Source organism: Gopherus flavomarginatus, chromosome 17 (assembly GCF_025201925.1).
Source record: "Gopherus flavomarginatus isolate rGopFla2 chromosome 17, rGopFla2.mat.asm, whole genome shotgun sequence".
NCBI classification, from domain to species: Eukaryota; Metazoa; Chordata; order Testudines; family Testudinidae; genus Gopherus; species Gopherus flavomarginatus.
This window is the reverse complement of record NC_066633.1, coordinates 9,981,649-10,005,909: the sequence shown is the minus strand read 5'-3', so window position 1 is coordinate 10,005,909 and position 24,261 is coordinate 9,981,649. Positions and strand designations below refer to the sequence as shown.

At 41.1% G+C, this 24,261-nt stretch overlaps 1 protein-coding gene across 4 annotated transcripts; it reads right to left on the bottom strand.

Moving 5' to 3' along the window:
* Positions 1-1,443: 1,443 nt before the first annotated feature.
* TTF1 (transcription termination factor 1) lies at positions 1,444-24,260 on the bottom strand. 4 transcript variants are annotated; one of them, XM_050926627.1, is made up of 12 exons: positions 24,159-24,237; positions 22,055-22,274; positions 18,325-19,572; positions 17,665-17,909; positions 16,473-16,658; positions 15,446-15,524; positions 14,322-14,452; positions 9,217-9,445; positions 7,947-8,036; positions 6,616-6,681; positions 5,789-5,874; positions 1,444-3,780 (listed from the first exon to the last, which is right to left on the bottom strand). In XM_050926627.1, exons 3-12 carry the CDS (start codon positions 19,509-19,511, stop codon positions 3,608-3,610), a joined length of 2,472 nt encoding a protein of 823 aa, XP_050782584.1. In that variant the 5' UTR covers positions 19,512-19,572; positions 22,055-22,274; positions 24,159-24,237; the 3' UTR covers positions 1,444-3,607. The 4 variants fall into 4 exon arrangements, with proteins under 4 accessions (XP_050782584.1, XP_050782585.1, XP_050782583.1 ...); XM_050926628.1 differs by lacking the exon at positions 22,055-22,274 and adding an exon at positions 23,480-23,565 and having other exon boundaries at positions 24,159-24,194; XM_050926626.1 differs by lacking the exon at positions 22,055-22,274 and having other exon boundaries at positions 24,159-24,259.
* Position 24,261: the final 1 nt, after the last annotated feature.

The following is a 24,261-nucleotide window of genomic DNA, read 5'->3' as shown; positions in this document are numbered from 1 at the left end:
AACATCATTGCACTGCAACCACTTCCCAACAAAGATTACTACATAACCCCAGGAAGAGGGAATGAAGCCTGAGCCTGCCCAAGCCCCGCTGCCCAGGAGCGGCGGGGCTCAAGGGTGAAGTCAAAGCCAAGGGCTTCAGACTCAGGCAGGGGGCAAGTAACCTGAGCCCCGCTGTCCAGGGCTGAACAGTTTGAGAACCACTCTCAAAGAGCAATGCAAACCTAAAGAGCTCTGACCATGGCTTCTTATGCCAGGAATGTTATTGACTTTGCAACTCCAACCTGTGGCCATAATAATTCAGGCCAATCCATTGGAACAGAGAAGCTAGCCACTCCTGTCTCCTGCCCAGCAAAGTTTACCAGATGGTAACAGCCAGCAGTAAGGATAACCTATAACATGGATGGACCTGCTGTGTAGCAACTAATGACAAGAAATTTATATATGGAGGCCTCATGAAGGCATTGTGGAACACACTGTAACAATGCCTACCCCAGTGTTTCAGAACTATAAAACTACATTCCTCAAAGTCCCAAATCTAAACATTCCCAGGCCCACCATCAGAGACTAAACACTTGGAAAATAAAATCTGTCCAATGGTCATACAAGGGAATGTGCAGACCAAGGGACAGAGAGGTATGAATGTGTGGAAAATAACGTAAGGTGGTCATATAATAGGGTTTAGCCCACTGGGCAATCTTCAAGTCCATGCCCTGTGCTTTTCCAGGATGGTGAGTAAAACATCGTCCCCATAAAAGGATAAAAAGTGGGGGAACATAGTAGAAAGAAAGAGCCTGAAACATGGGGCTGGGCCTGGTACAAGGCCTAAGGGCTGAACTAAAGTGAGCAAAAGTCAGGCCCTGCTGATATAAAGCAAAGTTAGCAAGAATAAGGCTACAAGCAAAAGTCAGGCCCCGTTACAAAGCAGATGCTTGCTTGCAAGTTCACTATCCAAAACATGAACTTGGCAGTGTATAAGAAAGGGGTCACAGAAGGGGTGTCTTTGTCTGGCCAAGGGGAAGTGGAATGTTCTACTGCTCACTGAGCTGGTCCATTGTCACAGGCATACATGTATTAGTGTACTTTGAGCCGGGGCATTAGTATTGTGCTTTGTTGGCAATAAACCTGCCTGAGTGCCTTCACCACTGATCTGAGTCTGTTGTCTTCTTGGGCAGTCTGATCAGACTCTGCTATCTGGCTAGAGTCGGTGCAGCACACAGAGAGAATACACACAGAACCAACAACTGACAACATCACTTGTGTGTCTGGCTGAGTACATACAATCAGAACAAGCATCTCAGTTTTTCAGATGCTAAAATGTGATCTTTGTAGGCCAGGATGAGCCAGCATCCACTTGTACAGTATTACTAACCCTACACATTCAAAAATCATGAGTCAGACTCCTAAAAAATCATGATTGGCTTAAAAATGAGACTTTAAAAATAATCAATTTTGGATTCTTTTTATTTGCCTTCTGGTGTTTGAGCCTTTAGAGTTTACAGTTTTCAAACTGGAAACTTTTTTTAAAAGTGAGAGATAAGATTCTCACCTAACAACCTGACTCCAGGAGGTGGAAGTTTAAGTAATACACTAAATATCATAACAGGTTGCAATACTGCTTGTTTCCTCATTTTCTGATGAGTCTTTATAGAAAATGTAATGAACAAACCCTATACAAAGACAAACTTTACTTGCAGTCACAGCAAATTATTTACATTCTCTTTATCTATTTATAGAAAGATGCCATTATCTTACAACAATTAAATCATAAAATGAAGACATATGTACAATTTTCGTCTTGTCCATCAATATTCTTATTATTGTAATATTTACATAGAAATACTTCCCTACGAAAAAAGGAATATATGATCTATTGTCTATTTTCTCTCTGCATTATAATAAAAAGAAAATCTTAAGTGTATCACTTCAGTTTTTATAGAAATATTAAAAAAAAGTAGTCAAAGTAAAAGGCACATATGCCCTTTTTTGTTGTATAAAAGATTAAAACAGAGTAACCCGAGCTCCAAAACTACTAACAGTTTATGCAGGACATATTACAGCTGTCTTTAAAACAAAATAGATGCCAAAACTACAATTCAGGTTTCCGCGATTCCCCTGCAGCAACATAAGATGTCACGATCATCTAAAACAGTGCAGCTCCCCGATTTCTTTTAGTTGTTATTGGGTCATCAACTGTTGCTGGAGAAATCACTGAATTTCAGGTCTCAGCAGATGAATAGCTTTCTAAACTGAATTCATGGAAGTCCTATGGCCTGTATTTGCTAGAGGTCTGACTAGATGACGACAATGGCATCATTTGGTTTTAACAACTATGAATAGATCATTCTAATATTGACGAACTGGCAACATACCACCACATTGAGCATACACTAAGCATAAGCAGAGTTTGACACTAGAATAAGCAGTCTTATTAATACAGTTTTCTGAACTAAATTTGCACCCTTCCTTATTCTGGAACAGGTTTTCAGCTGTAGACAAGCACTTAGGAAACAACCTAAAAGTTTTTACTCATAAAAGTTAGTATTTTTGATTAAAAAGAAAAATATAAAATGCACAGGCCAATAAAAACACATGATGTACCTAAGAGACCACACTATGGCTCCTCTATGAATCTGGACATTTTATAAACTGATACTATTTAACCAGAGGCCCAGAAATGCTCCATAATGCTTCAAAAATTTATTACTCTAATACTTCTACAGTGCCCAATGTGGGCCATATAATAAAGATTCTTAAGAATACTTTTCTGAAAAAAATTCTTCAGATCAATAGAGTGTTTATAAACTTCAGCTATTTGACCATTTTTACAGTATCAGAATCAGTTTGGTCATATACTGAAATGGATTCGTCTTAGCCAGTCAGAGCAAAGTGGAGCGGAAGGAAAAAGGCGGCAACTGTGCAGTTACTGACTCACCAGCTTAAATTAGCCATATAGCAATCAATTCTCCGCAGTCTGGCTAACAGTACACTGGTTTCATTAATATTCCAATGTTTCAATTAGGTGGAAAATGTCTGACAGAATCTACAAAATCTTAGTCATTACATTTCAAATTAATTTACCCCCAGTTGTTATCTCTGAAGACTGGCGGTACGCTCTACTTACCTAAAGAGTTCGTTGCATTTTTTTAAATACATACTGAACACAACACATTAAAAAAACATTCTCCTTACACAGACTTAAAATAAATGGACTTAAAAAAAAAGCAGATTTTTTAAAAAAGATCATAATTTGACATTAGAATGCTGAAAATATAAATTCATTCAGACAGGCTTACCCAGGACTTTTAGTAAAGTTGTAATGAATGAAGTATTAAGAAAAAAATATTGTTTTTCAGTGTTTCCACAAGTCCAATACACAGTGACCTTTAGCTTCCTCAAACAATCTGAGGATAAAGTTAAATGTCTCTAATAACAAAAGATACTGCAAAAAATAATCTATATTTACTTCTCTTTTCAATACAAAAACAATAGAAGCAGGCTTGCGTGTCTTCATTCTTCCCATTATTTCAGTTTCTGATTTAAACCCAGTTTAATCAAAATCCATTTTTCATTTTGGGGGTGTGCAAAGAGGGAGCATTTTGGAGGATAATCAGTCATTGTCATCAGCATCATCTTCACTGTTGTCAAAGATATCGCTGAACTGGAAAACCTTTCTCTCGCAGCTGGAAGGCAACCTGTCACAACTCTGAGACCTCTTCTCTCTTTTTTCTAATCTTTTCTCAAGCAACGGAAGTGTCTCTTCATAAAGATAATCGATTATTTCTTTAAAAATGAACAACACTCAGTTTAGTTTTAATCTCATCTTGGTCTTTTCATTAGCAAACTGTGTTCTCTCTAAAGATTTGCAAAACTAAATGTATTGTTACTTTTTTTGCTGATTAAATTAACAATTGCATTTATGTGCTAAGAGTATATGGTGCACTTTTTGCAGACAATCTCAAGGCACCATATTAACATTAATGTTTGCAAAGTACCCCATAAGCATAAGATCTGTTTTACTGATATCAAAACTTTGACAAAGAGAAATGACTTGACTAAGTTTAGGGAGCAAGTCAGCAAGTTGGAAGTAGAACCCAGGAATCCTGAGACTCTTCGTCTTCTGCTCTAACCATGAGTTTGTTCTGCACGGTCTTAATCACAGACTCAAAAAGGAAGTTTTTCTTGTTTAATATCAGAAAGGTATTATGTGATGGACGCTGCTGAGTGGCAGATTAGAGGACTAGGAGCTCAGACTCCTGAGTCCTCTTACTTGTGTCAATAATTCACTGTGTGAACTTGAGTAAATCCCTTAACCACATGTAAAATGAGGATGAAATACAATCTTACAAAGTGATTGGTATGTCTTAATTAGTTGGAAGTGCTTTAAGAACCTTGGTTTAAAGGTGTGATGGATGTGTATAACACAGTACTATAAAAATGTTGCAACAATCTCCACTTAAATGTCTGATGTTTAAAAAGGAATAATTTAATATAATCTTTTAGACTCAGACTTTAAGGTCAGAAGGGACCATTATGATCATCTAGTCTGACCTCCTGCACAAAGCAGGCCACAGAATCTAACCCACCCAGTCCTGTAACAAACCCCTAACCTATGTCTGAGTTACTGAAGTCCTCAAACCGTGGTTTAAAGACCTCAAGGTGCAGAGAATCCTCCATTTGTAAGTTTAACTTTCATGATAGAGAGATTGCACTACAGTACTTCTAATGAGGGAATTGACAAAGCTTTTTTTTTTCTATTTTTTTACAGTGCACAGGAAACCTCAATGCCCTACACCCTTCACAGCTTGGTATTCCACTACTGTAATCTGTTTATACCCTTCAGGGCTCAAATTGGTTACCAATGCCTTTTTTATGCTGCCTCCTTGTTCTCCAGAACCTAGGCTTTTTATTTTTAAAATTAATTTTCTAGCTGTTATGGTTGCTGAGATAGCACTGAAAATGTGAACTGAGCATAACTGATACACTGACGTCTGGCTGCATTTGTGGTACCCAAAACAATAGCTCTGATAGGTGTGACCTGCCCTATTTATCTCATACAGCAGGTGCTAATTCAGACATCCAGTGATAATACTTTAAATGTCAATATTGTTAACAGTTTCATGGCTCCTCAAAGCATGCCAGAAAGGAATGGGGAGATAATATGTGAAGACCTGCACAATGTATAATGACAGCTCATTTTGGCACCGTGAGCAAGTTGACTTGAAAAAAGCACCACTTCCCATCTCAAACCAAGGAAGAGCGAAGCCCAGAGAGACTAGCAGAGCTCTACAAGGCATATAAACCACATTGCCACCCGTTATGGGAGCCACGTTCCAGAAGCCCAGTGGGACACACATGTCTAATACAGGGCAAGTCAGGTCCAGGCTTCCCAGCAGAGCCCATTGACCTCATCGAGAGGAAGAAAAGCATAGAGATCATGCATGATCATATTTTGAATATCTACTAGGAGCAGCATCTCCAATGGGTAGAGCTTGGACTGGTAATCCTACACACACACACACACACACACACACACACACACACACACACACACACACACACACACACACACACACACACACGCTTTCCAAGAAAAGTAGTACTAAAAGTTCCAAGTCTAGGGTGGTTGGGCAATGCAGACTGACACTGTGAAATGCACCAGTGATTGGGTGCTATTGCGTAACTATACATCAAAAATATTAAACAACGATAGAATGTGTATGATCTTAGTCAAATTGTATACGGCAAAACCTGACAGAATGACACACAATGCAACCATAAATACACTAACCGGGAAAAGTCTTTTTTTGCCAAGAAGGGACGCAGGTAGCTTTTAACTTGTAAAATTTGGCTTGAACATAGGCTTCAGGGACATCTCTAAAAAGAGAAAGGTTCAAAATTAGTGATACAACATACTATCGGGAAGTTACACTACCAGAATGGCATCCATTCATGGGAATGGCACTTTTTGCTCCAATTAACCAACCTCTCACAGTGTTAGCTAAAATCTTTTTGGTATTTAGACCCACTGAAAACAGATCCCAAATGAATTAAAAATATTGGCCAAGCCACTCGTCCCTTTAGCATTAAAACATCAAGGCAAACGCTGCATATTATGCATGTGTACTAAACAGTAAGTGGGGTTTACAGTGGAAAAGAGTTTCCCTTCAAATCAGCTCTATTGTATGATCTGGAAAATTCAGTACACGAAGTCCACAGTACTGGGTAATTTTACATACAACATCTATTCTGTTCTAAGAAAAGACTGCAGAATTACAGTTCAATTATCCAATAATTATACTACAATGATGAAATAAAAATGTCCCCAGTGTTACTCATCACAGGCCTTCATATAGGGAACAGCAACTCAGCCTCGGAATGTAGGCAGTATTTGTACGGCTATAAGCTTTCTGGCATCTTAAATTTCAACATTGATTCCCAAAGTTTTAGGTACTAATCTTGCAGAGATCTCTGCAAGTGCAGAATCCTATTGAATTTAACAGGACAACATGAGGCTGTATGGGTCCAAACCTGTGGATTCCTTTGTAGCACAAGCCAGATAAGATGTATGATAAATGCTGCTTGTTTGTGGCCAAATAATAAAACAAATGTTTTTACCCAATTATCTCACAGAGCTCTTCCCAGTTCACTTCATTAGCGTCTTCCACCTTCATTTCATACAATCTGAGAATCAAAATACAGAAGGAACTTGTAGGGAGATCTGAGACAGCAGTTAACTAAACCCTGAGTCTATGTTCCTCCTCCCCATTACAAGACACAGCACATTTTGGGCTGGTAAAATCTGTGTTAAGTGTGCTTGTGTGTTAAGTGCATAAACTGTGTTAATGCAACATTAAGGTTGCCAAATTAAAACAAAGCTATATAAAAATATCTTCTACTCCTTGTGCTCACAACAGCATTTTCAAATACTGTCTCATGCGCACTGGCAAGACTTACACTGTATATATCCATGTGTTGTCTAGTCTATTGTATTACAGGTTTTAGGCTCCATGGGGCAGGGACCACCTTTTTGTTGTGTATCTGTACAGTGCCTAGCACAATGTGGTCATGGTCTATGACTAGGGCTCTCAGGTACTACAATAATAGTAACAGTAATAATAAAAGAAGGAGAAGGAGAAGTAGTAGTAGTTAAAGTGCTAAAGTAGAAGCATTTAGTTTAAGTCCTTATTTTGAACTGCTCCTATCTTTCTGAAAGTTTAATCTACTTCCACTAAAATTTTCCAGATTGATTGTGCTCTGATTACAAGAGTAAAACCATTTTTTTTCCAAGTGCCAGCCATGAAGATTCAGCCAACGCTCTTTCCATCTCATGCTTCATTACCAGTAGATAAAGTTGCTGAAAGCCAAATTAGGTCCTCAGTAATACTTAACATGCATGCAACTGCCTGTCTTCAGATCATGCTCTCATCACCTGTGGCAAAACCACTGAAGGCAATAGGATTACACAGTTGTTACTGATTGGAATTTAAGTAATTTTCTTAATGATGCACAAGATGGAAAAGGTGGACCGCTTGCTCAACATCAGCTATGCTGGCTCTGTAGGACTAACAAGAATAAAAAGAAATGGAGAACAAATATGAATCTGAACATAAACAAGGAGCAGCTCTGTTGAGTACGAAAGTACTGTTCTTACATAGTCAAGCCACAGTCTAAGTCCCCAGGATAATTATTAGGGTGCTTTATAACTGTTATTCCGTTACAAAACGCCTGTATAAACATTATAGAAACCTAAGTGTGGAATATAACACCATAGAGGTTACTGTCCTTTGAGTTTAATAATCCAGAAACCTCCCACTCTTCACCTTCCTCCTACATGTATTACAGATTTTTACTTTACTAGCAGGTTCTTATCAATCAGGACACTTTCATAACATAACCCATGATCCCTAGACAAAAACCACAGAACATTGCACAAATATGATCCATACCTTTTAATAAGATCTATTTTGGCCTGTAAACCTTTAGTCCCACCATATACCTTCTGCCCACTGGACATTTTCTTTGTTACAATTGAAATCCTGGGGAAAGCAAAGATAAGAAAAGAGCATTTTCCCACCATGTCAGAGGGGGGGGAAAAAAAAAATCAGGGTTAGTGTTTTAAAAAAAATCTATTTTTGTTCCCCACTAAATTAGAGAGTTATGTGTTTTGTTAATTGTCTTATATGGCTCTATAGCAGGGGTAGGCAACCTATGGTATGGGTGTGGAAGGCGGCACGTGAGCTGATTTTCAGTGGCACTCACAGTGCCTGGGTCCTGGCCACTGGTCCGGGGGGCTCTGCATTTTATTTAATTTTAAATGAAGCTTCTTAAACATTTAAAAAACCTTATTTACTTTACGTACAATAATAGTTCAGTTATGTATTACAGACTTGTAGAAAGTGACCTTCTAAGAACATTAAAATGTATTACTGGCACACGAAATCTTAAACCAGAGTGAATGAATGAAGACTCGGCACATCCCTTCTGAAAGGCTGCCGACCTCTACTCTATAGCTTTGCTTTTCCCTCTAAGACCCTTTCTCCCCTATCTTCCAATGGTTTTACCTCTCTTACGAGCTTGCTAACATGTTTTGTAAGTGAAACTGTTCAGATCCAAGAGGCTCAGTCTATGCAACATTCAAATCTAGGGGCTTGAATCTCTTGTCACTTACATCAGTGCAATTCCACTCACTATAGTAGAATTACTACAGATTTGCACTAGTGTAAGGGCAAACTTTGGTTCTACATCTCCTATTTCTTAAAAATTTTACTTTTCTGTCATTTCCCTAACAATTTCTTTTCATTGCTATGATGAAAACCACCAACTGTGCCCATGAAGTTGCCTCCTTTCTTTCAAAAAATAATTCATAATATGTAACACCACACTGTCACAGACAACAATAGAACAGGTCCAGACCGTGCAAAGACTTAAGCATATGTGTAACTTCACATGTAAAAGTAGCCCCACTTCCAGTTATGCACATTCTTATGTCTTTGCAGAATTAGGGCCATTGTCTGTGCACAGGTAAACACAAGTTTTGGAACTGAAAAAGAAGAAAGTCTTTTAAAACCAACTGATGTGACATGTATCTATTATGACCAGTTGTTTAATCATGCAAACATATGCCACAGTACATCCAGTTTGGGGTAAGGGAAGAAGACGGTAAGAGAGGTAACTCCAGAAGTGTGTATTAGTAGCCAGACCCAAAATAAACCTTACCATTTCTGTTTACACTGTCTCCAATATCTGGTTCCCACTTTAGCTTCTATCTCGGTCCAAGATATGTTCTTGTACAGTTTTTCACGTTCAACTGAGAGAGTTCCCTCTGAGTTCTCTGCCTGTAGCAATAATTTTATGTCTTCCAGATCAGCCCTCTTCTGAATGATCTCCTTCACTGCTTGAACTAGCTTCTGTGTCTCCTCCTTACTCCAAGGACCAGAATTAACCTCTATATTATTAAATAAAGTTATTGATTTATATAGCACCTCTCACAAGTGAGTAGAATAAAGAGAAAAATAAGTGTCTGATCTTGCATCACAAGTGAACAAAAGACAGTATGAGGAGCCACGTACTCCAGAGCTCCATTCCCGCACCTGTCACTAACTCCTTCAGTAGACTTTGACTGAGTTACCTACCCTCTTTGGCTGAAGTTTTCAAAAAGGATACCATAATTTAGAAGCCTAAATCCATACCCAGGCATACAAATAAGTGGCCTGATTTTCAAAAGTGCCAAGCACCCCAGCAATGCCCACTGACTTGAGTGGACATTGCTGGGTACTTGGCATTTTTGAAAAGTTGAGCCTCTTAGTTGCATGCCTAAATATGGACTGAGGCTCCTAACTTTACGCATCCACTTTTGATAACTAGCCTCGGTACCAATTTCCCTGTCTGACAAATGCAAATCATACTCGCCTACTTCACACAGGAATGTTGTGCTATATAAACACTAAGTGAATATCACATTATATTTTCAAAGTGCAGTGCAAAGAACTAATTAGGAAAACAAGAAAAAACTGTTACACAAGCTAATGCCATCTGTTTCTTGTAGTAACAGCTGGAAAATAGAAATGGACCTCTTAGAGAACACTGATTTTTTCTCTCAATATTTGCTGATGAATTATACCTCACCTTAAATTACAATGCAGTTTCAAACAACAGCAATTTTTCAAACATTCTATATGAGAATATGGAAATGAGAGAGAGAGAGAGAGAGAAAGTGTTGTTTGTGGGTGGAAGAGGGGAGAGAGAGATTAGATTAATGCACTGTTTGGGCTTCAACCTCCAATTTAATATCTCCGGCAAACAACAAGTTTACTTGACTTTTCGTAAGTACTAAATTGAAAATGTAACAGGAATACTTGTACAGTAGCTAGTGTATATGTATTAGTTATTTGTGCTATTTTTGCAATGGAGGAGCATGGGGAAGTGACACATACTAATCCATCTACATTTTAACACCAGCCACTGTGTTACAAAAGCCTCCGAGTGAATATTTTTACTGTCATTCCATGAAGCAAGGAAAATCTTTCCTCTCTGCAGATTAGAGTTACCAAAAAAAAATAAAAATAAAAAAAAGTCATCATTTTTGAGACACAGCAAACCAAAAAACCACACTTAGCCATTTCTTTGGCTAAAGGGACTGCAGCCAACTGAATCGGTCTTAAATAGAATATGAATTTGCAAAGAGTATATTTCCCTGTACATGGGAATACCATTATATACATTATTATGTAATAAGTCATTTGATTGTGTTTAATTAGGCCTGTATACAGTTGATTAAATGAGTAGTTCCTGGGTCATTCCGTGCCAGGTGCTGTTCTGTTTTACATATAGTATAGCAACCTGCAACTCCTGAGTAAGCAGTTGAGCAGATAAGTGGAATTTGATAACCTCAGAGATTGCTAGTTTAGCCTCACTATTTCCTGTGATTTCTTTCTCATTCATCAGACCCTGAAGCACTACATGAAACCCTTGGCAGAAGACAGTTCAACAGCAAGAGAAATTTGGCTCACTAAGTTGTATTTCTTTGTATTTGTTGGCTTGTGAAAACTGTGTCCTTGTAAGTAAACATTTATGCTGAGATAGTCAAAGGAGCCTAAAATGGTAGGTGACCCGAGTGCCACTGAAATTCAGTGAGAGTTGGGCACCCAGGGCCATATTGTCAAAGGTGTCTAGGCGCCCAATCATGCAGGTAGGCAAACTGTGAAAATCCTACTTAGGCACCTATCGGCATTTTTAGGCATCCATATACCTTTGAAAAACTGGCCCTAACTGCCTTAGGCTCCTTTCGTTTTCTGGTTTAAGTCTATCTAAATAAAAAGCACGTGTCAATCTAGATTCTGGAGTCACTTACTAAATAAATGTCCAAAACAAAGCTAAAAATTGAAGGGAAAATAGTGCATCACTTCATCATTGTGCCTCTTACAAGATGTGCTTGTTCTTATCAATTTCATATAAAGATATAGTTAATCATGTAGGCAGGACTTGATGAAATTCATCTTAGTGTACTTAAGAAACTAGCAGACGCAATCCACATGAGGTCCCAGAGAACTGAAGAAAGGCAAAAGTAGTACCTATATTTAAAAAAAGAGGACCAGGGAATTATAAACTGATTAGCCTAACTTCAATACCTGGAAAGATACTGGAACAAATTATTAAACAAGCAATTTGTAAGCATCTAGAGGGCAATAGGCTTAAAAGAAATGGCCAACATGGATTTATCAAAAAACAAATAATGCCAAACCAACCTAATTTCCTTCTTTGACAAGATTACTAGCCAAGTGAATGGGGGGAAGCAGTAGACATGACACAACTTTATTTTAGTAGGACTTTTGGTACAGTCCTACATGACATTCTCATAACCAACCTGGGAAAATGTTGTCTACAGACACCCCGCAGGTTATCCAAACCCGACTTATACAAATCTGCACTTACGGAAAAAGTTCCAAAAGCTAGAAATAGGTTGGGGGAGGGGTGGGTTGGCGTAATGGTCGGGTACACGTTTCCGACTTATGCACAATTCAAGTAACGCAAGGCGTTCCGGAACAGAACGCTTGCATAAATTGGGGAGCATCTGTATATGAAATTAATATAAGGTGGGTGGCAAAACTGGTTGAAAGACCAAACTCAAAGAGTAGTTATCAATGGGTTGCTGTCAAACCAAGAGGGCACAGCTAGTAGGATCCGACAGGGGTTAGTCTGTTCTGGTACTACTAATAAATATTTTAATGACTTAGACAATGGTGCGGAGAGTATACTTATAAAATTTGCAGATGACATCAACCTGGGAGGGTTTGCAAGCACTTTGGAGGACAAGATTAGAATTCAAGATGACCTTTACAAAACTGGAGAATTGGTCTGAAATCAACAAGATAAAATTCAGTCAAGACAAGTGTAAAATACTACACTTAGGAAGGAAAAATCAAATGCACAACTACAAAATGAGGAATGACTGGCTATGGCTCTAAAATTGAATAAGACGATGTGATGCAGTTGTGAAAAAAGGCAAATTATCATTCTGTGGTGTATTAACAAGAGTGTAACATGTAAGACAAGGGAAGTAACTGGCCGCTTTACTCAGCGCTGGTGAGGCCTCAGCTGGAGTACTGTGTCTAATTCTGGGCGCCACACTTCAGGAAAGATGTGGACAAACTGAAGAGAGTATAGAAGAAAGCAAGAAAAACGTTGAAAGGTTTAGAAAAGCTGACAAATGATGAAAGGTTTAAAAAAAAAAACACTGGGCATGTTTAGTCTTGAGAAAAGACTGAGTGGGAACCTGATAAAAAGTCTTCAGATATGTCAAGGGCTGTTACAAGGGGAGTGGTGATCAACCATTCTCCACATCCACTGAAGGTAGCACAAGAAGTTAAGGGTTTAATCTGTAGCAAGGGAGATTTAGGTTAGATATTAGGAAAATCTGTTCAGTCAGGCTGTGAAATAGGTTTCCAAGAGAAGTTGTGAAATTCCCATCACTGGAGGATTTAAAATAGGTTGAACAAATACCTTTCAGGAATGGTCCATACAGTGTTGTTATAGCCCTGGTCCCATGATATTAGAGAGACAAGGTGAGTGAGGTAATATATTTTATAGGACCAACTTTTGTCAGTGCGAGAGACAAGCTTTTGAGCTTACACAGAATGCTTCTTTAGGTCCGGGAAATGTTTTGGGATGGTCTAAGGCAGGCCTGCACAACATGCGACCCGCGGAGGCTCACTGTGCAGCCCACGGCAGGGAATCAAAGAGCTCTGGGTTGCCCGCAGCCGCTGGGAGCCCAGAGCTCTTTAAATCTCAGCTGCAGGTGGGATTTAAAAGGCTCTGAGCTGCCCGCAGCCGTGGGGAGCGCAGAGCCCTTTAAATCCCGGCCGTGGCTGGGATTCAAAGGGCTCTGGGCTGCCGGCAGCCGCGGGGAGCCCAGAGCCCTTTAAATCCCAGCTGTGGCCAGGATTCAAAAGGCTCTGGGCTGCCCGCAGTGGCAGGGAGCCCAGAGCTCTTTAAAACTCAGCCGCGGCCAGGATTCATAGGGCTCTGGGCTGCCCGCAGAGATTCCTGGCCGTGGCTGAGATTTAAAGGGCTCAGGGCTCCCCGCCGCCACGGGCAGCCCAGAGCCCTTTGAATCCCAGCAGTGGCTCCTGCGAATGGGCTAGGGCTGGGATTTAAAGGGCTCGGGCTCCCCCCAGCGGCAGGAGCTCTGAGCCCTTTAAATCCCTGCCCCAGCCCCGCAAAGCTCCGGGTTCCTCCAGCCACCGGAGCCCCGGGCTCTTTAATTTGCCCCTGACAGCTCTCAGCCACCTCTTCAGCTGGGAGCCCCTGGTTGATTTAAAATCAAGTATCACCTCCTCACTCCCAACCTTCCTTTTTGGCCCACAGCTGTTTTGGTGGGGCGGCGCTGGCGAAGGAGGGTTTGTTTCTGCAGGGCTGGGTGGTGCTGGGGTGGGGTGTTTCTTGCAGGGCAGGGAGGTCCTTTGGGGGGGGGGGGTGTTTCTGCGGGGCCAGGGGGTTTTGACCCTCAGCTGTTTTCTTTGGAGTAATGTGGTCCTTGCCGCTTTACGAGTTGTACAGGCCTGGTCTAAGGTTTACATGTCCTGCATCAGTGCAGGGAGCTGCACTTGATGACCTTTCAAGGTACCTTCTGGCCCTACATTTCTAAAATTCTATGCACTTAAAACAATGATTTGGAAAAGCAAGAACCCATGCAACCCCCAGAAAGAAATCAACCCCCTGAACTGTTTAATTCATAACATCCAAAAATGATACTAAAAATACTTGCTAGAGTAGTAACTTCAAATATGAATTGTTATTCTTAAATGATGCATATTATGCCTTACGGGACTTAATCTGAGAATACTTCATAGCAACCGAGTGGGTACTGCGGGACATCATCTCAGAAATTTTCTTCCAGTTGTTGCCATGTATAGCATGATACTTCTTTAATTTTTCTTTTTCATCCTCAGAATACCTACAATAGCAAAAAGTAAGTAGTTTCAATTGCAAATCCAAAAAACCCCAGGTTGCTATAGATGAACATCACCTTTAAAAAGTCTGAAAAGATACTTGCTCCTGTTATAAGTAGTACTTTAAAACAGACTTTTCCCTCTCTCTAGTCTTACACTTACAGGAATATTAGTTTGTTTACTTTGGCTTTATGCATGGTCAAATGCACATTTTCCCTGTACAGTCAGTCTCCCTGTTTACATGGATGATGCAACAAGGTAGAGAAAAATATTTTAGAGTAGAAAAATGTGATTGTAAACGCATAGACTTGGCAGAGGAACTCTGACAGAGGCAGTACTTAGAGAGATTACACTTTATTCATTCAGTCATTAGGAGACATGGAATTTTCAGACTACAGGGCTCAACAATTTATGTTTTGAAAGGAAAAAACCAATCAGCAATGAATTATACATACCACATTTTGTTTTTAAATGAACCCAAGATGACTGAAACATAAGAGAGCTTTTTCTAATGCAGTATCAAACTCATCAAAAGATGTGTTCTGTTTAAGATAGCCCCTCCCCCACTGTTCACACAATGAGTAGCAATCACAGCAGAAACTCTGGAACCAAAACTCACTAACGAGCATTTTCTGAGAGATCCTCAATTCTGAAATGCACTTCTTCCCATTCTGCCAAAAGCCAGATTTTTTAACCTTCCAGACATGCTGCAAGGTCCAACTTTTTGCTCAGATATTTGTGTAGGGATTAGATTGAGGGCAGGACAGGGTGTTTCATTACGTGGGAGTTGCAATGTAATAGCAATGGAATTGGAATCAATTAGGACTGGTCAGCAGAACAATGTAAATTCACTATTTTGTTTTAATAACTGGAAAGTTTTCTCACATCAGGGAAGGGGAGTGGTTCTCTCAGTATATGTTTTTAAAACTGAAATAAATTAATGTGTGATCATCTGAGACAATTTGTGAATTCAGATGCTGCCTGAATTATTTTCTTACCTCCCTTTATAGTTGTTTGGGTCAAACATCTTTCTTGCCCGAAAATATACCTGTTTCCAGGGCCGTGCAATCCCCTCAGCTACAAGACAGAAAAATAATACAGTTTTAAAATATATTAGACACAGAGGAAAGGATATTGAGGAAAGTTACATAACATAGTAATTGGAAAAAGATCAGTGATTTTATATAATAAGTGTAAAAACACATTCTATAGTGCTGAAGAAAAGACCATTTTGAACTGAATCTCCTGAATAGTTTTGTCAGACAGTTAGTATAAACACAAAATAAACATAGTATGAAAAGTCATTTTGAAAGTGCATTAAATAAATATATAAAAAACACAGATGAACAAGTATGTTATTTGAAACATCTGCTTTTTGAAAAGAAAAAATGGTTTGATCTTGTTTTCTAGCACACATGAAAAAGAGGCTTAGCAAGTAATTTGGGAAATCATCAAAAGTTTAATAGTTAATTTTCCAAGATAGGAACAAAGCAAATAGAATTTTACATATAAACATTTTGACTAACTGCCTCTTTTGGTAATCTAATTTCCTTTTGTTTAGGCCAACACTGTGCATGGAATTTGCCATCTTATGTACACTGAGAACAATGGTTAAAATTTGCAAAGCAGCCTAAGGGATTTAGACTCATATGTACCATTAATAAGCCTCCTAGATTTCTTTGAAAATTTCAGCCAGTTGGTTTACCTATTGCCCGGCCAGTAAGAAATGGCAAAAATTGCACCTTTGATCATAATGGCCTTAAAAAATCAATTAATTTTGCTAAGTGGAATGAAGTTGAATCCTAACCTCCAACCCCATCACAAATGAACACAGCTATTCACAACAGCATAAAAGATATTTTACCAACTAGATGTAACCTCAAAACTGTGTTTCTTTCATTTTAGAAAGAGTTACAATTGAACATTTTTAAACAACAAATCATTTTACAAGACATGCAAATGATGCCACCATATACTCAGGGGCAGGATCCATTTACCTAAAGTGGAACTATAATTAATACTCACCAATCTTCATACCAAAAGCATATTTTGTTTTCAATCTGGTGATGGCTCCTTGCTCTTCTGGGAACCGGTAGGTAAATAATAGTTTCTCTGCATTCTCTATTTCTGTGAGTGATAAAAAGTCTTCAACATTCTTCTGTATTTGAGTATTTTCCTTCTGAGAAAACCTGCCAAACTTAATAGGCATACCTGGAATATACAAGAAGTTAGGTTTAGGGAAACAAAAACTCAAACAACTTATTTGCATGACATCTTGAAAAGACAAGTTTACAGGAAATTTTGGCAAACAGATGATAAGATTGCAATTAACAGACAAAGGGAGCAATGATGGATGATTTAGATGTACTTTAGTGATTGTAATTTGAGTGCCAGGATAATGTGCACCAATAAAGACTGAAATAAGAGAAAAACGGAACTGGGAATAAGGACATAATAGAGCTGTTCACAGATGGAATGCAACGATCATTTTTAACAGAATATAATGCAGAACAAGGAAACAATATTCAGACAGTAAATGTTTTACTTCCTAAAGCAGAGGCCTTCTATCTGTGGGGCGTGCTCCCCAGAGTAATGTTCGCGGGGGTGGGGGGGGAGACGGACGACACGACCTGGAACCTGGATCAGCCCCCTACAGGTGGCGGGGAGGGAGCGCTGCCCAGCTCCGCTCATGACTGCTGCCTTGGCTGCCACTCCACTACCAGGGATCTGTGCCTGGGGTCCTGGCTGTCGGCCCCACGCCTAGGGTCCCCGCTGCCTGCTCTGTGCCTGGGGTTCTGTGTCCAGTCATCGCTGCAGACCTCGGGTCCGCTCCTCCCCCACCCCCAGCTATGGCCCCTGCCTCGGCCTCCTTACCCCTGTCCGTGACACACACACACACACCCCTCGGAGCCACAGCCCCATTCCTGGATCTGGGGTGGGGGGACTGGAGAGGTGTGGGGCAAAAAGTTTGGGGACCACTGTCCTAAAGAAATACTCTTGCTGGAGTTAAGTCAGACTTTTTGTCTTTCTGTTAAATAATTTAAACCTGCTGCTGTTCCACTTGAATTGGAAGCTGTGATAGAGTCTCCTGCATTTCAAATTTCTAGAAGCCAGATATTTTGGACATGAAAGGCACTATATAAAATCTCCTTTTTATTAGCCTCTATCCAATTACTTTGAGTCCTCCAATCACTACCGTGTCTTCCTGGAGGCTCACCTTGTTCTTTAAACTTTTTAAACCTGATCAGGTCTCTCCCAGCCATCTTTAGGACTGATGTTTCCGACATTGTCCACACTTGAGGAATAAACTCCTCCAGTTTCCTTTTGACAGTCTCCAAATCCATTGCTGAATACACGGAACTTTCAAGCAACTCTTCATTACTCAACATCATAGAGTTTTCCAATTCTGTAAATCCAACATCCTGGTCTTCCTCAGTTTCAGATGCTACAGACTCTGGTAACCTGGTAAATAGAAGAATTATATAGCTCAACGGTGTAGATGATTATCAGCCTCCTTATGATTCTTCAAGCAAAGGGTAAGGAACTATATTCCTTGCCTCATCCCAACCTATATTTCTAACAATATAGCTGTAATTCCATTAAGGAATTCTGATACCAAATCCTGATCAAAGAGTTTGTCAAGGTCATCAAAATCCCCAACATGTAAGTGTAGCTTAGTATCCAGACATTTTGATGGAGGACACTAGTAAGAGACGCTATTGACTTATAACATTTCCCTTTCTCTCTGTTACTAATACCTTTGATTATTCATAGTGAAATAATTTTTAGAACATACTTTCCTTCACCAAATGCAGTAGCTCAGATAGCTATGTGATGGATGCAACAGAAATGATGAGAGAGAAAATTCAAGCCTTACTTTCTCTTAGCTTCTGAGGTTGCTTGTTCAGAGTGTGATTGGAAAGGGAAATCAGTATTTCTAACTGGTACCATGGTTTCTTCAGAACAGCCATTATTACCCTCTGAAGTAATCTTAGAAATGTCAGCAGTCACATCCAGAGGATTTTCATCAAATACTGAAGAAATCTGTGTCACATCAGTATTATCTTCTTTGGAGGATTTTCTACGTTTATGAGTTTTGTGGTGTTTTTTGGGCACGACTGGGCTGCTCATTTTCGCAGATGACCCTGACATCATAATGTCATCATTCCTTTCTTGAGAGGACGTAGAATTTTGTTCTGAGGTTGCTTGTTCAGAGTGTGATTGGAAAGGGAAATCAGTATTTCTAACTGGTACCATAGTTTCTTCAGAACAGCCATTATTGCCCTCTGAAGTAATCTTAGAAATGCCAGCAGTCACATCCAGAGGATTTTCATCAAATACTGAAGAAATCTGTGTCACATCAGCCTTATCTTCTTTGGAGGATTTTCTATGTTTATGGGTTTTGTGGTGTTTTTTGGGCACTACTGGGCTGCTCATTTTAGTAGATGACCCTGACATCATAACATCATCAATCCTTTCTTGAGACGACGTAGAATTTTGTTCTGAATATGACAAAAACGAGGAAGCAAAGGTTTCATCTCTGGCTTCCTGTGTATCACAGGGGCTGGTCTGTTTTCTCTTTTTTTGGCTTCTGCAATCATTTCCAGATGCATACAACCCAGGCAATTTGTTTACCTCATCCTGCTCTTCTGACAAATTCTTTTTTCTTTTTTTCTTCTTAGCAGATGTATTTACATAAATACAATCACCATGCTCCAAAGATGTGTCCATCTCTTGGTTCACATGGATACAGAGTATATTATTTTCCTCCTGCTCACTGTCACTGTGTTTCCATTTCTCTTTTTTCATTTTCTTTTTGGAAGCATTTGTTACAGTTTCATTATTAATTTCACACTTCCCACCAATATAAGAATTAGCTAGCCAAGAGTCTTGTTTCTCTTGTGTAATTTTCTTTTTTTTCGATTTCTTTTTGTGAACATCAACGTCCTGGGAAGATCGATCTTCAAAGAGCAAAGGAGAATGAGGGCAAACTTCCAAACTCTGCATACATTCCTCTTTGTTGCTTTCAAGGTTCTCGCTATGTTCTCTGTTTTCCTTCTTCATCTTTATAAGGTGCAGGATACAAAAGTACTTTGTACTTGCGTCTTATGTCTGCAGTACTCTCCTTGAATAATAAAAAGATAAGAAGCTTTAGTCAAGTGTCATAATTTACACAAGCAAACTTCATGAAAGTCAACAACCTGCAATTGGATACTACCTTGATAGTCTCTATAACACCACCATTAAATAGTTACATGGAGGAAAAACATGAATATTTAAAATTACCATTGGCACTACTTAGAGTCATCCAGTTTTCCTAAAGAACCAAAACATTTAAGCCAAAGGTGGGCAAACTACGGCCCGCAGGACCTTCCTCCCTGGCCCCTGAGCTCCTGGCCGGGGGCGGGTTGCCCCCAGCCCCTCCCCTGCTGGTCCTCCCCAGCAGCCGCGCTGCCAGTGCTCTCGGCGGTGTGGCTGGCTCCGGCCAGGCCATGCAGCTACAAGCTCCTGCCGCTCCAAGCGGCATGGTAAGGAGGCAGGGAGCAAGGGGGTTGGATAAGGGGCAGGGGGTCCCAGAGGACAGTTAGGGGACAGGGGGCAGTTGGATGAGGTGGAGGTGGGGGGTGGAGTTGGGAATAGGGGGACTGGATAGGGGGTGGGAGTCCCAGGGGCGCTGTCGGGGGCAGGGTGTGGATGGGGTCGGAACAGTTGCGGACAGGAAGAGTTGGATAGAGGGAGTGGTCATGGGGGGCGGTTAGGGGCTGGGATCCTGGGAGGGGGCCATGAAGGGAAAAGGAGGGGAGGGAGGTGGGTTGGGAGTTCTGAGGCTGGCAGTCAGGGGCCAGGCTATTTGGGGAGGCACAGCCTTTCCTACCCAGCCCTCATACAGTTTTGCAAGCCCATTGTGGCCCTCGGGCCAAAAAGTTTGCCCACCCCTGATGTAAGCTGTTGTGTTTTCAAATGCAATTTTACTTTGAAAAGTGACTATGTAAAAGTTGGTCCAATAAAAGGTATTACTTCACCCACCTTGTCTCTCTCTAGATAAAAGCAGTACATTCTTACTCAAAAGAGATCTCCCAGGTTCTATTCATTTCATGTTATATCTCCTTACTACAGTGACAAAAATAATTTTTTATTGATTTCCATTTACTCTATCTGTGTGCTCTAACTTGCCTAAGACCAACAGAGTTATGGAAGAGAGCTGAATTCTATCCTAGCTCAAATATCATACTCTAGAACAGTGGTTCTTAAACTGTGGTCCGTGGACCACCAGGGGTATGCAAGCTCCATTCAGGAGGTCCGCGGTTCATTCCTTCTAAGGCGGGCGCCTGAGGAGCTGCACACAAGAGAATGAAGGGCCACCCACCTAAGTAGTGGAGCCACGCTGGTGCGGCTCCACTAATTAGGTGCCTGGACCCTGGAGAAGATACACGTGTAAGGTGAAGTGGGAGGGGATACTGAGGGGAGAAGAGTGGGTGCGGTGAATTGGGATGTGCAGGGTTGCGCCAGCCAGAGAAAGAGGCAACTTTCCCCAGCTCCAGAGCTGCGGCTGCTGGGGAGAGATGGCTCTCCTTCCCAGCCGCAACTCTGTGGCATGGGAGAGACCACCCTCCTTCCCAGCCCCAGCTTGGGGACGGTGGCAGGGGGGAGAGAGGGCACATCCATTACATGAGAAAGGTAAGACTACTGATATTAAAATATGAGTTGTGTGCTTTTATTTGTAGAACAAAAAAGTTAATTATTATTAAAGGGTTTTTTATATACCACTTTTATGCAAAGCACTTTACAATAGTTAGCTAACGGCACCAACAACATTTGGAAAGATCGTTAAGCGGTGCACCAAGACCCTCAGCAATTTTCAAGTGGTCCACACAAAAAAAAAAAAAAGTTTGAGAACCAGTGCTCTAAAAGATATATACTGATTATGGACAGATTTGCAAAGACCGCAGAAAGGTACAGGTTGACAATCAATCTGAAAAAGAAAGGGTCATGTATCAATCTGCGCAAGGGAAACCCAACACAAAACTAAAGCAACACACAGCTGGATGCTGCTACAAACTTCTGCTACCTTGGTAGTATACTGTCAAATGATATTACCATAGACAAGGGGCTGACAAGTCATATTAACAAAGCCAGTTCATCATCCGGCAGACTATCAGAGTCTGGCAGCAACATTGTATAAAAACAGTTGTGCTGTTCAATTTGCTGTATGGTTGTGAGACCTGGACATGCTACAGGCATCACATTAAGCTTCTAGATAAGTTCCATTTACTATATCTGTGTGCCATACTGTGCATCAAATGGCAGGATAAAGTTACCAGTAACGAGGTTCTGAAACGTAGTCACTTTACAGGGACTGAAACTATGCTTATCACATCACAGTTAAGCCGGTCTGGTCATGTGTTTTGAGGAGTGACACCAGAATGCCAAACCAGTTGTTGTATGACCAATTGTAAATGGGCAATGGCACATGAGATGGCTAGAAGAAACACTTCAAGGACACATTTAAAGCATAACTTGAAACAGTACAACACTGAAGTTGACAGCTGGGAGTCATCAGCAACACATAGATCATGCTGGCAAGCAGAAGTAAAAAATGGGGTTACCCAGTTCAAGATTAACCACCATATGGATTTTGAAGCACAGAGGCTGAGTCATAAAACAGCATCAGACTCAGCAGATACAGATTGTAATCCTTTCCTCAGCATCAAGGTACTTATGCACTTTGTGTGAAAAGGACTGCCGGTCTTTTTAGTCACAGCCATACTTGCAATAGGTAAAACCATCATCAGCATCATCTTCAGTCATGGAGGACAACAGCAACAACTATAATGAAACTACAAAATTAGTCCACAATGGACTTCCTACAAATACCAAGAGGATTTCAAAGATTAAGGCTAGAATGTGACCCTTATATAAAATCAAATACAGGTCTGTCTCATCTTACTCTGGGGTTACGTTCTGCAGTCAGCCCGTCAAGCGAAAATTGCGTAATGTCAAAATTACATTGAGTGTAATGGCGGGTGGAATCGCCCACACTACAGAAACAGTATTTAAATTGTCATTTTTCTCTTTTTTTGTTTTTTTTCTTGTTTTTGCTGACCGCGTGAAGCTGAAATCACGCATGTTAAATGCACGTAAGATGCGACAGACCTGTAAGACCACTTTTTCAAAAAAAAGTACTTAAAGATCAACACCTAAAGCTATTTTTAGGGACCTACATAAAAGTGGTGTGATTTTTAGAGATGTTACTGTTATAGAATTTAAGGCCAGAAAGGACCACTAGACAATCCAGTGTTACCTCCTGTACATCACAGGCCACCAACACCACCCTGCAGGCACACACTAAATGCAACATCTGAAATTAGACTGAAGTATTACAGTCCTCAGAAGACTAAACTATTATGTGCCACAGGCAGAGAACAGGAGGCACTGAGGTGCACCAATACCTGAAGACCTGCAATAGCAGGAAGCTGATTACATGAGATGTACCCAGATGAACCTGGCAAACCACCACGCTGCAGAGGAAGGCAGAGTTCCCCGAAGGCCAGTGCCAATCTGACCTGCAGGAAAAGTCCTTTTCAATCCCACATACCGTGATCAATTAGACCCTTCGTAAAGCTTAAGGCTTGTCTGGACACACGCCAAAGTTTTGTTCCTAGTGTAGCTGGGAAAATGTTTTGGAGAGCATCAAGATTAGCGTACCAAAGTGCTAAAGCTCTTGAGTTAATTAGCTATCAGTTAACCCAAGATAAAAATCTTCAGTAGGGACAAACCATCTGAGGGCTTCCCCTATTCCTGCCCCTTTTTATTTGAGAGAGACATGGTGGGCAAGATAATATTTTTTATTGGACCAATTTCTGTTGGAGAGAGAGACAAGTTTTTGAGCCACACTGTACACCATGTATAGCTACACTAACTACATGAAGAAATAAAGCATGCTGCCATGAACAATTGACTCTCTGGCCTTTCTACTGAGTCTGCCAACAAGGGAACTGATTAGTCAGTAATAGTACTTGTCATCTCATTACCTGATAGATACCCCTAAATTCATTTCACACCGATAGCCATTCCATGGCCAGACAGTAGTTATAAGAGAATGGTAGGGCTGAACTACCTGCCCACCCAAGGGAGGCAAGTTACTGTGTTAATGCTAGTGTTGAGATCCTTCCCATAATACCATCCCCAGCTGCACTTACTCCCACACAAAGGAGCTCAGTTCTGGTGTCCCAATAATATTCTGCCCAAGGCCATTATCATTCTGACCATAATCCTCCCCACCACCACTAGCCCTGCCTTCCTTCCACTTGCCTCCTCACTGCCCTCAACCCTCCAACCATCATTCATTCCCTCCCTCCCCGCCCCCAACCCTCCCATCACGCGCCCCCTCACTGCTCCCAATCCTCCATCCCTCCCTCTCACTCCCTCATCCTCCATCCATCCCCTCACTGCCTCCAACCCACTCATCGCTTCTTCCAATCCTCCATTCCCGCCCACACACACCCATCCCTAATCCTCCGTTCATCCCCACTCGCCCCCTCACTCCTCCCATCACTCGCCCCCTCACTGCCCCAATCCTCCATCCCTCCCCCCACTCACCCCTCACTACCCATCCCTCGCCTCCACTCCCCCCACCCTTCATCGTCGTCACGCCTCCTACCAACCATCTCCCCGCTACTCCTATTTCAGGCCGCTCCCCCCACCCCATACCTGGCCGGCTCAGCTTTCCGCAGGACACAGCGCCCCCACAAACGCGCAGGCCTCGCTCCCGGAAGTGTCCGTTGCTATCGCGTTTCCCCCGGGCGGCCGGGCC

What these genes read in the sequence shown, in the direction of transcription:
- TTF1 (XM_050926626.1), bottom strand. Translation starts at nt 19,511, where the DNA reads ATGAAGAAGGAAAACAGAGAACATAGCGAGAACCTTGAAAGCAACAAA. An exon ending in GTATTCTCAGATTAAGTCCC is followed by an intron (nt 9,446 to 14,321) that starts GTAAGGCATAAT and finishes TTAATAATATAG; the next exon opens with AGGTTAATTCTGGTCCTTGG. An exon ending in AAAATAGATCTTATTAAAAG is followed by an intron (nt 6,682 to 7,946) that starts GTATGGATCATA and finishes TTTGATTCTCAG; the next exon opens with ATTGTATGAAATGAAGGTGG.